Genomic DNA, 12,072 nt, shown 5'->3' on the forward strand with positions numbered 1-12,072 from the left:
TTCATTATTTAAAATTTATAGCTAAATAGTTAATTCATAGCTTTGACCTGTGCTGAACTCGATCTACTCCAAGCACTTATTGATACTTATTGATGCTTCAACGAAGTGTGGACTCCTTTAGATATCAGTACCAAGTATCACATGGAACCAACCAGCATTACTGTGAGCAGTCAACCTGCCCTTGTCCTCAACTTCAACTTCAGCAGAGCTACAGTTGATGCTGCGGTTCAAACTACTTTTTTTTCTGACCAGAAAACTTTGCCAAAGGAATGCTGCTTCTCAGAGCCTATTCACAATTAACAAGTGCACTCAGATGTCATGTCCCTCTTGTCATATAAGACAATATGCTGTTTAACCAATATATAGAAGTGGTGTCTGAAACTGCTGTGCTGTTTTTTCATCTTTTATACTTGCAAAAAGTAGGCGCAAAAATAAATAAATAAAATACTCCCACAGTGTGTGTTAGAGAGTAAGAGGATAAAAGGCTTGCTGAATTGTGACTGGCATGGTACTGTGCACTTGACCTTCTCATGCTCACTTCAACGTTAACTAAAATAACAATACACTTCAGACACTATTCAATTCGATTCTCGGAAATTGTGAACAGATTTGGAAAGAAGAAATATGTCGTCTTAATGTCTTAGTGTTACAGGTTCACCTTAACTAAAAAAAAAGATTTCATGTATAAATAATCCCCAAAATTTCGATTGAATAAGCAACGTGCCCGATTGACTGAAACATAATTGTGTAGCAGAAATAGAGCTACAAAGACGGTTAAAATGATCAACTTCCACAGACAAGCTTTTGTTTACAAGCTATGAAAGTGTTCTTTTTTACTATTATAACATGTTCATGTAACATTAGAAAGGAGTTTTTGAAATCCTAAACTATAGGAAATGCGAGAGGAATCTCACAGGCTCGCCATGAAAAAAAATTGTGACTAGCACAATTTATATAGATAGATAGATAGATAGATAGATAGATAGATTATAAATAATATTAGAATTAATTCTGCAAGAGGCAGTGATCAGGCTCTGATGGTCAACCAATTACATTAACTATTACAGGCATAATTAATAGAATATTTTTATTCCACATTTCCACGATGCACATCATTACCCCACTATACATTAACCTTCTTTATTTTTTCTATTAACTTTATTGATCTAGAAAAAGAATTCTGTTTTTCTGAAAACCTTATGTACTTACTCCTTACTTTTTCCTTTTTTAAACAACATAATTTATTATTATTACTAGTCCTAGATTTTGTAGCTCTTCTGCTATACAAGTCCCTGTGTGTGATCTGTTCACATAGCAACAATAAGGTATTACAATGAGCGCATTAATATTCACCTTTTGTTCATGTCACCTATTATTCATGAAAACAATGCATCGGTTTACCAGGCGCTTTTATATAATTATTTAATAAATGTAAAAAAAAAAAAAAAAAAAAACTTCTATAACTTCTGTGTATCCCTAGGCTCTGATTTTCACGTAAATCCTCGTAATTTCCTCGGGGTGGAAGTCAAGGTGTTAGACAAGTTCCCGCGGGGTTTATTTACACATGGCAACCATCTTCCTGTCACTTGGGGTGCATAAAGAGCACTGATTGGTGCTGACGTACTATCATTTGCAAATTGGGCGGGTCTTAGCAAGTTTATCACCATCCTCACGATGTAAATTAAAGTCGGTTGCTTAGCGCCGGTATTTTTGCTTTTAAGAAAGTGACGGGAAATTGCTAGTTTTCCGCCTACAACTAAGTCAAATCTATTTCACGGGAGGATAAATAGAGGTGAAAGAGGTTCGAAGAGGGTTTGTTAACTTCCTAGTAGAGCTTATTATTGCCCAATGAGTTGTTGACACAGTGCTGGTGTTTATATTCGCGTTTATCCGGTGATGGCGGAAGTTTTTTTGGGGCACGCGCTGCTGAATAAAGACGGTGATGCGGTTGACCCAGAAGAGTCACTTCGTAATAAAGTAGTCGGGTTGTATTTCTCCGCCGGATGGTGCCCTCCGTGCCGAGACTTCACCCCGGTGCTGAGTGACTTTTACACGGAGCTGGTGGAGGAGAGCGACCCTCCTGCTCAGTTCGAAATTGTGTTTATATCCTCAGATAAATCCGCCGAGGAGATGGCGGAATACTATCAGGACATGCACGCAGACTGGCTCGCGCTGCCCTGGACCGACCAGTACAAGCAGTGAGTTAATGTCCTCTGTACACACACACACATATGCATGCATGCACTGGGATGGTGCAGAGGATGCATGGCATAAAGAGGTTTATCTAACAGTCGGTGGAGGATTATATGTAAAAATAGCCTGCTATCTCTCATCGACACTAAGTGCATGTAGATGTTCATTATTTTGACCTACAGGAGCGAATAAATCTGTCCTAACAGAGCCAATGTAAAGTTAGAAGCATGTTATTAACGCTGTACAGCATGCCATTAGGATTTAAAGTGGATTTAAAAGGGGGGAAGTGTAAAATTATTATGCACCTAATAACACATAAGTGTAATTCAGAAAGGAAAAGTTAGAAGACAAACAGAAAGAAACGATAAGGATATAAACAAAGCAGAAGAAATTAGGTGTTAGGATGGGAGCATAAAAAAAAATAATAATAAAAAAAACAGACAATTTGCAAACGAGATAAACAAGAATAAATAAATGAAGGGAGAATAAGGCATGAAAAGAAATTGAAGAGGAAAGAAAAGAAAAGAAATAATGAAAAACATGGTTTTATTAAAGGAATAAAAAAAATATCCCCCAGAAAGATAGAGAAGGAATAGAATAGGAAGAAAAGCAGAATTAAAAAAAAAAAAAAGAATTATAACACACTTTAATATAGGAGGGGAAAAGAAAAATATATATATTATCCACGTCTGCAATGTTTATGAATGTTCAATGAAATGAAAAACACAACCTGGTATCGAAAGAGGCATAGATACACGAGAAGGGAATAAACGATGATAAAAAAAAATTACAAAGAAAGAAGAAATCTACGGGGGGCGTTTAAAAAGGAGTTATTTACTAAACGTAATAAAATGATTAAAATATTAGTGCACTCGCAATATTGTGTGACTTCTAATTTTAAAACGTATATTTTTATTATTTTAAGAAACGTCCTTACTACTAGTACTACATACTAGTAACTACTTGTTATTTTCATAATGCTGAAAAGTTGTCTATTTTTCTTATTTCAGCGAACTGAAAAAGAGGTACAACATCACAGCTGTGCCCAAGCTGGTGATTGTGAAGGAGAACGGGCAGGTGATCACGGACAAAGGCAGGAAGCAGATTCGTGATCAGGGCCTGGCCTGCTTCAGGAACTGGTTGGAAGTAGCCGAAATCTTCCAGAACTTCAAATGCTAGTGATATCCAAGTTTTTGTCCTTGTGTGACGGGCTAGCAAAGAAATGCTGCATCTCAGATGGGGGCGGGGCTTGAGGAGATGGTGGTGGTTGTGATGGTCCTGGACGCTTTAGAATTACAGTTTACAAATTATTTTTAAAGACTTTTGCTACCTCTTAGTTTAATTTTTTAACCTGAAGAGCAGTTTTCCTCAGCTGTAGGATAATGGATAAGCTTGTGTTGTATGGAGGACAGTCGCTACACTGCTACTCAGGGACTGTTTTATGTCTAGCATTGTCATGGTGCTTCAGATTCCCCGGCGTTTCATTAAAACACTGTGATGTATTCCCCAAAGCATCTGTCTGTTTTTTTTCACTGTCCTCTGCTTGGGCAGCAATTTGCAAAACAAAAACCTCAGCCATTCTGTGACTGCAAGAACGTTATTAGGTCACGTGTTAAAGCAGCCTCGAGAGGGTGCTTAGGATTTTGTGTCTCTTACAAATTAGTATTTTTACTGCTTAAAAAAATGATGAACATGACACAAATATCAAACCAATGTGTGCTCTGTTTTCTTTCTCCAGCACAGTTGAGACACAGATATACAATATTCATCTTAGTCTTCACAAAGGATTAACCTCATAAGCAATCTGTTTAACTACATCTGAAACGTTTGCTCTTATCTCTGGAGTTGGGAGACTCCCAGTTCCGCCATGCGTTTGAATGTGTTCTTTCAGGGGTTTCCTCCTGTCTACCCTGGTCTCCTTCTCCAGTCTAAATGCACTGTAGGCTGAATTTCTCTAGTTTGAATGTTTGTAGTTGTGCTCACAGTCTCTCCTACCTTGTGCCCAGAGTCCCCAGGCATAGCCTCCCTGCACCCTGTGTCCCTTTGTAGGAAAATGCTACAGAAAATGACTGGATAGATGGATGTCCTAGAGTAACAACGTATATAGAGTCTGACATCGGCATGGCAACCACTTCACAAAGGTTAAGTCTACCATGTGCACACTCCAAGACACATCAAACCAGCCAGTCTTTTCAGATTATTGCTGATATTTTCTTGAGGGAATGTCGAAGAGAACTGAAAGCGAGCTCATGGATGCTCACGATTGGCTAGTGTGACAATGATTTACAGGAAAGAGACTAATGACATCCCTTCCAATAATACAGCCTAACTGATTTCTGAATCCATGGAACAAATCTTAATTTGGCGATTGTTGTGTTTTTTTGTCAATAGATGCCTAATTACCTTTTTTTTTTGGATGTTCTCTCATGTGTAAGTGTTTTGTAGAGGTAAAGTGTTCCTGTTTTTTTTGATGCTGAGATGTCAGAAGAGATTTATGGTTTCTCTGTAAAAAAAAAAAAAAAAAAATATGCTTTATTAACTTAAAGAGACAAAGGGAAGCTAGAGTTACGACTGCTATAACAAAAGTGCTAAATAACAGCTAGACGTGACAAATTTAAACATAATTAATAGTGAATTACGGTGGTATTGGAAGAATAAAACACTGCTGTTACCTTTTATTACCTTTTACCTTTTTTTTAAGACATTCACCTATGATAACAACTAAGTCAGAGTTGGCCTGTTAATCAAAGAACAACAATGTACAAGTGCAGTTTTGAAAAGCTTTCGGCAAAAAAAAAACATACACCAGTGATTTGTGGTAAAACTGTTTCGTAAAGTTTTATGCTAATGGAAAATGTCTCAAACGATTTTGTCAAGACTCCAAGAATAAAGGACTCAATGGCTCATTCGTGCGTTCAGTCTTCCCAAGACTGGTGTAGAATGTTAAAGAGTTAGCTGTCTGGCTCCGATTTTAGAGCGCGCTGTGCATTTTCTCCACTGGGGGCGACAAAGCAACAATAGAGTATAGAGATTATTATTATTACTATTATTATTATTATTATTATTATTATTATTATTATTATTATTATTATTATTATTATCATTATCATTATTATTACTTGCTTATAATCCAAACTACTTAAAATCCTAACCAGTGGAGTTTTTTTTTGTTTTAATTGTGACATGCTAACATGTTTTTGCTTTATTGCATGACTAGGAATGGGGATAGGGATAGATATATAGTATTTTAAATTTTAAGTTTACATTTTAAGTTTATAATTTCAAACTTTCTTTTATTTATTTATTTATTTATTTATGTCTGTCTGTCTGTCTGTCTGTCTGTCTGTCTGTCTGTTGTCCTTATTTTCTTCTGTTTCCATACTCCTGTAAAGCTGCTTTGAGACAATGGGAATTGTTAAGAGTGCTATACAAATAAATTGAATTTGAATTTGAGTCAAATACAAACGCTCTGTTAAACAGCAAACTTACAATGAATTGCAGATTCATTCCTTAATTAAATCAGTCAGTCAGTCAGTCACTTCAGTAACTGCTTTATCATAGTCAGAGGTTATGGTGGATCCACAGTCTATCCCGGGAATAGTAGGTACAAGGTTGGAATACAGCCTGAATGGTACTCCATTCTGTTGTAGGGCAGCATACACACACATACACACAGGAGAAGCCAAAGAAAAGGTCATGTGGACAGTGGAAGAACATGTGACTCAGCACAGAGAGTAACTATATCTCATAAGAGTATAAACAAGAATGTATTTGATCAAGAACTAAAAAACAGAACAAAAAAGCTTCTTAAAGGACAAGGTTGAAAAAAACAGGAACAAGGAAATAAAGTGATTTCTCTCTCACTAATCTTTCTAATGCCAAGTCTAATACCCTCACCAGCCACTTTATTAGGAACATGTGAACTAATTATTCATTAAAATATTCAAACAGGCGATTGTTACAGACACAGATCAAGAGTTCCAGTTCACCACAAACATCAGACTGAGGAAAGTATGTGATTTTTGATAAATAGGGCTTGGAAGAATGGAAGAATGTCTTTTGCTGTTGTAAACTATCTACCTCAAAGTTCAGCATGTCGTAAGATGCTTTTCAGCTCAGCACAGTTGCAGTGAGTAATTATTACATGAGCTAATGTTGCCTTCTTGTGAACTCAAAAAAAAAATTATCATGGAAATAATCAGGATACAATACAAGTAGATGTCCCAGCAGTATCTGACATCTCAGCAGATCTGGCACCAGTTATTCATGTCATGTATAAAGTCACAGAGATCACATTATTTCATGTGCATTAACTGAAGCTCTTAACCATGTGCTGCTGCTGAGTAACATCATTCAGAAACATTGCATTCATATTACACTTCCTTGTTTAATAAATCCATTACAACAAATGAGTCACATTAGTACCCTCATTCCAGTTTCTGTTGGGTAATTATGGGCGTGTCTGTCTTTTCAAAATGAACATGGTCTTATGCCGGTCTTCCACACAAGGACACAACAATGCACAGCATTAACAAAAACATCCATCTACTTACAAAAATTAACACAGTCTAATTCCCAAATCCAAAATCTGAACACTTTCCAACAATCACACTTGAAAAAGAAGAATCAGAGATACATGATTTGAGTCTTTACTGTATACTGCTGCAGTAGTCAAACAGTGTTTCAATGACAGTCAGTTTCTGGTTTTATGACTGAAACTGCATCGGTTTCACACACCCAGGTCATAAAACCTGCAGCACTGATAAAGGAGTCTAAAGGCCGGCATTTGGACAGAGCTTCAGAAATTCAGGATATATTAGCACTAAACTGGTGCACACCGAGGAACAAACTATTTGAATCTCAGATACAAAATGATTTCTAGACTTTCTTTTCAGATTTTCCTGATGGGGATCATGTGTGCTGGTGCACTGGCATCAAGTGAGTTGATTTGTTTCACCAATTTCATGGAACTTCACGGGTTTCTTGATTGTCTACTGTGATGTATTTTCTGCTGTTCCTTTAAAAAAATATATACATATTTCCAGGTTTTGATTTTCAATCTTGCCAAATTTTGTTGTTTGTCTTAAAATTATGCCTATATCCTATATCAGTAAAGGATCAAATTTGATCTTACTATCCACTGTTTATTTATTTATTTATTTTTAATATTTGAAAATGGCTGAAATATTGGAGGAAATGAGCAAAGCATTTTGTTAATTTCTATTGCTGTAATGTAAATAATTATATGAACTACAGTGATACATACAAATACATACAAAAGTGTTATGATGCTATGTGTAATGTTTTATAGAACCTCATTCCCTTTATTATTGCACAGATTCAAGTTGCACTGAAATGATGAACGAAGGAACTGGACAAGACACTTTATTGCAGTTCTACTACAACCATTACCTCGGATATTGTCTGCCTTTCTTCTACAAAGGAGACGGAGGCAATAGCAATCGCTTTGCCACCGATCAGCAGTGCATGGAAATCTGTTTCTCTGAGTATCATGAGCTCTATCCAGAAGGAGGTAAAAAAAACATTAAGAAGCACGAGAGATAAAGAGATACTGGTACAGGAGCCACTGTTTATAGCCTATTTTTTATTTTTTTACAATGGGTATGATAACATGAGCTTGTCTCTTAGATGTAAGAATAAGTGGATTTAATGGATATGACCTGTTATTCAATTATTGTTGTTTAATGTTTTAGTCTGTACTTATCAAACAAGCAAAACATTTATCCTTGTGTATTAGAGTAGATATGCAAGTTTTGATGCTTTGCTTTGGATGTTATATCCACTCAGATGCAGTTTGCAATTTAAAGATGGAGCCAGGCAGCTGTTTTGCTCGACAGGCCATGTATTACTACGACAGTCAGGAGAAAGCCTGCCGCATGTTTCTTTATGGAGGCTGTCAAGGAAATGGAAACCGCTTTGATACTAAAGAGGATTGTGAGAAGATGTGTCGAGGTCAGTTCTCTTTACTTCTCTTCGCTTCTCTTCACTTCTCTTCTCCTCTCTTCTCTTCTCTTCTTCTCTCCTCTCTTCTCTTCTCCTCTCCTCTCTTCTCCTCCCTTCCTCTTCTCTTCTCTTCCACATTGCCTTATATGGCCTAAGCTATTATCACATTTTTATGATGTACTCTGTTCAGTTTATTGAAGTTAAACATTAAGCAGAAACGTTGTGTTTATTAACTTTGGCTCACCACAGAGTTTTTAGACTGATGGTTTCCTTATTCTGTGTCCTAGTGAACCACTTTTTACACTTCAAAGCACTTCTGTATGTCACTCTGGATCAGGGTGTCTGCTAAATGCTGTAACATATTTATAAATATAAGGGTAGATCCTTTAAAGGACAGTTTGACATTATCCGCATTAAAAAATATTTTTTGGGGGATATATTGCATCTATAAAATGTCTCTTCTCAATACATTTTCACTGCAGCTTTCAAAAAGACACTAAACAAAACTGCTCAGTGACATCATAACAATACATCCTTGAAAATCCTATATCATTAAATTTGGGTGTCAGTTTATTGGTCATTAGTATATTCATGTGATAGAGTGAAAGCACATTAAACAACATTGTGTGTTTTAAGAGTAGTGTTTTCCTACTTAATTGGAATAACATTACAGATAAATGTTTCAATATGTTGTTTATTGTTGTGTTAATTCTTTTCTGGTGAAAATGTACGAAAAGGAAAATATATTTTTTATTTTTGCTTTATTAAAACAATTATATTTGAGCATTTTTCTGTATTTATTTTCGGATTTTTCAGGGTAATATTAAAACAGTGAAGGAATCGGATAAACGTTTTAATAATGCAATATTTCCTGTATATTAAGTTGAACTCTAATTTATTGCAAACTCAAGTTTATGCCCGTCGTGTCCGCTAGAGGCCGCTACAAGCAAATCTACATCCGAAACGCTGCTGTTGCAAGTTGAATGGAAAAAATAGATGCCATATTGTGTATATACATTATGTATTAAACTACAGTAGTAGATTTTGGATGTGGCTAACTAAAAAAACTCTTTTAAATTTTACAGCAAAGTCTGGAAGGATGTTGGGACCAGCTCCAAACCCTGATGAGCAAACGGTGGATGTGGGTGAGTATACAAAATAATACAAATGTTGAATTTAAGCAAAGTAGATAAATTACTTGAAAGTCAGTCACAATATTTCCGATTTGTTTTGATCTTAAACTTTTAATTATTTGTGTTAGGTTTGAAGTAATAGATGTGATGTTTTTTTTTAAATTATTTTTTATCATTTGATCCTCCATTGGGTCATTTTTGCTAGTTCCCACCCCCAAGCAAGCACTCTCCTGATATTATGACAGCTACCGACCAGGGTTGCTGAAGGTTAGCACCTCTTTCCTCTGTGATATGTTAATCCAGACAACCAGAAGCTCATGCTATTGTTCAGTTCATGCTACTCAGGGCATATCTACTCTCTTCTGCATACAAGAGCTCATGTTGGGATAGTGTCAATGTGATTGACAGGGAAAAGCATGTATGTCGACGCTCCTCCCCAAAGAGCACAGACAATTTTGCTTTCTAGACCTCTGACATTGGATGGCTGTGGCATCATCAGGATTCAAACTCTGAACATAATGACCATGCTTTTCTGTTACATCACTAGGGAGCCAAGTATACAGATATGCAAATATATCAAATATAAAATATGTGTGTTTGTGTGTATTCCAGGTTTGATTGTGGGTATTCTAGGTGGTGTTGTGTTTGCAGTGGCAGTGATTGCATCTGTTGCTCTATTTGTAGTCCAAAGGTGATTTTCTAAGGAATAAATTCTACTAAAAAACATTTTCTTACACATGAGACTGCATATTGAATATGATTTCTGATTTTTGTTTAATTCATTATTTATCAACAGGAAAGGAAAACATGCTGACATGAAGAAAGTGCCCACAAATGATGTCGAGATGAGATAAAATAAAAGACCAGAGCTTTGTGTGTGTGTCTGTGTGTGCCTGTGTGTTCTTTTGTATGACCTTTTTATTATATGTTCTTCATGAGAAATTAGGCAAAATCTGCAAGCATTTGATTGGTAATTGACTCAAAATTGTCTTTTAGCATAAACTGTTAACTTTGAACTGGTTAGAAATGTATTAACTGTTGCAACATTTGTAAATGTTTAATTGTTCAAGATGATGTAATGTATTTCTAATAAGGGTTTGTTTTACCTAAAAATAAAGCGGGAGCTTGCACGTGTTTCATTACTGTTTTTTTATATTTGTATATATGTGCACCACAAATGTGAACTGTTTTCAGTATTTATCTAAAATATTTATTTCAGATTTTTAATGTATTATGCAGCACATTACTGTATCCCACAGCCTCAGTGATTTGATACAGCTCAGTGTACACTGAATATTCATTCATTCATTCATTCATTCATTCATTTTCTACAGCTTATCCGAACTACCTCGGGTCACGGGGCATCAAGGCAGGATACACCCTGGACAGAGTGCCAACCCATCGCAGGGCACGCACACACTCTCATTCACTCTCACAATCACACACTACGGACAATTTTCCAGAGATGCCAATCAACCTACCATGCATGTCTTTGGACCAGGGAAGAAACCGGAGTACGCGGAGGAAACCCCCGAGGCACGGGGAGAACATGCAAACTCCACACTCACGGAGGCGGGAATCAAACCCCGACCCTGGAGGTGTGAGGCAAACATGCTAACCACTAAGCCACCGTGCCCCCTGCTACACTGAATATATCACTGATATTACACATGAATGCAGAATACAAAATGTCCAAAAAGATTTGTTGGAGTAAATATGTTAAACCTTAAGTCTCTGGGATTGGGGTTTGATTCCCACCTCTCTAATATATTTTATTTATTTATTTATTTGTTTGTTTGTTTGTTTGTTTGTTTGTTCGTTCATTTGTTCATTTGTTTATTTATTTATTTATCAAAGTGTGAATTTTTTTTTTAACAAAGTGTGATATGCATAGGGGAGAGTGGGGTAAGATGACCCAGTGGGTAAGTTGACCCACCCTTGTTTCTAGGCAACTATGCAAATTTGGTCTCATGTGACCATACATTCTGAAGGACTCCATCATTTCTAATTTGTTGTGAAGAGGAGAAGCAAATGGGACAAGAGAAGTTTTTTTTCCCCACAAAAACACTTATTTGCTTGTTAAAGTTTTCTGCATTTCAGGTATACTAGCTGTTGTGCCAAAGCAAATTTATCTAGGTCTAAAGTTGTGTATGGTACATGTTAGTGATTTATCAACATATAAAATCATGTGAATCATTAAGCTAAAGGTTAGCGTGAATTGCTAAGCTATGCCGTTTTTACCAAAGTGGTGGCTATGGGGCAAAGTGAGCCAGATGTAGGGTAAATTGAACCAGCGGTTGGATCAATGAAGACACATTTGCGGAAATCCTTGAACATCTGGTTCAGCATACCATGTGCTCCTCTGACCATCCCCTAGTGCTACTCCTTGATAACCATGAGGCCCATATTTCACAGAGTTCACTGGATTTTGCAAAGAGAAAGGGGATCGTTATGCTCACAATTTCACCCCACACATCTCATCGCCTGCAGCCTCTGGACAAGAGTGTCTATGGTCCATTCAAGACCTATTACAACAGAACTCTTGATGGTTGGTTGAGATCTAACCCAGGCAAAACAGCCAGCATATACCACATCCCTGTATGTGTGAATGAGTCTTTCATGTCAGCAATGACACCATGGAATATCTGTTCTGTATTCAGGTCCACAAGGATTTTTCCTGACAACATACATATTTTCTCTGATGCAGAGTTTGAAACATCCATGGTGTCAGACAGACCAAACCTTGATGTGCTGTCTATTTCTGAAGAAGATCAACCCATGT

At 36.6% G+C, this 12,072-nt stretch overlaps 2 protein-coding genes across 2 annotated transcripts; both read left to right on the forward strand.

Annotated features, from left to right (window-relative positions):
- Window positions 1–1,625: 1,625 nt before the first annotated feature.
- On the forward strand, window positions 1,626–3,704 carry nxnl2 (nucleoredoxin like 2). The gene is made up of 2 exons (XM_027139351.2): window positions 1,626–2,198; window positions 3,204–3,704. The coding sequence occupies exons 1-2, from the start codon at window positions 1,897–1,899 to the stop codon at window positions 3,370–3,372; spliced, it is 471 nt and encodes a 156-aa protein (XP_026995152.1). The 5' UTR covers window positions 1,626–1,896; the 3' UTR covers window positions 3,373–3,704.
- Window positions 3,705–6,973: 3,269 nt separating this feature from the next.
- wu:fb59d01 (uncharacterized protein LOC322379 homolog) lies at window positions 6,974–10,418 on the forward strand. The gene is made up of 6 exons (XM_027139394.2): window positions 6,974–7,131; window positions 7,532–7,726; window positions 8,002–8,166; window positions 9,243–9,302; window positions 9,903–9,981; window positions 10,087–10,418. The coding sequence occupies exons 1-6, from the start codon at window positions 7,065–7,067 to the stop codon at window positions 10,142–10,144; spliced, it is 624 nt and encodes a 207-aa protein (XP_026995195.1). The 5' UTR covers window positions 6,974–7,064; the 3' UTR covers window positions 10,145–10,418.
- The last annotated feature ends 1,654 nt before the right edge of the window (window positions 10,419–12,072 follow it).

The sequence above is a fragment of the Tachysurus fulvidraco genome, chromosome 20, assembly GCF_022655615.1.
Source record: "Tachysurus fulvidraco isolate hzauxx_2018 chromosome 20, HZAU_PFXX_2.0, whole genome shotgun sequence".
Classification (NCBI taxonomy): domain Eukaryota; kingdom Metazoa; phylum Chordata; class Actinopteri; order Siluriformes; family Bagridae; genus Tachysurus; species Tachysurus fulvidraco.

What these genes read in the sequence shown, in the direction of transcription:
- nxnl2 (XM_027139351.2), top strand. Translation starts at nt 1,897, where the DNA reads ATGGCGGAAGTTTTTTTGGGGCACGCGCTGCTGAATAAAGACGGTGAT. An exon ending in TGGACCGACCAGTACAAGCA is followed by an intron (nt 2,199 to 3,203) that starts GTGAGTTAATGT and finishes TTCTTATTTCAG; the next exon opens with CGAACTGAAAAAGAGGTACA.
- wu:fb59d01 (XM_027139394.2), top strand. Translation starts at nt 7,065, where the DNA reads ATGATTTCTAGACTTTCTTTTCAGATTTTCCTGATGGGGATCATGTGT. An exon ending in TGAGCTCTATCCAGAAGGAG is followed by an intron (nt 7,727 to 8,001) that starts GTAAAAAAAACA and finishes ATATCCACTCAG; the next exon opens with ATGCAGTTTGCAATTTAAAG. An exon ending in TTGTGAGAAGATGTGTCGAG is followed by an intron (nt 8,167 to 9,242) that starts GTCAGTTCTCTT and finishes TAAATTTTACAG; the next exon opens with CAAAGTCTGGAAGGATGTTG.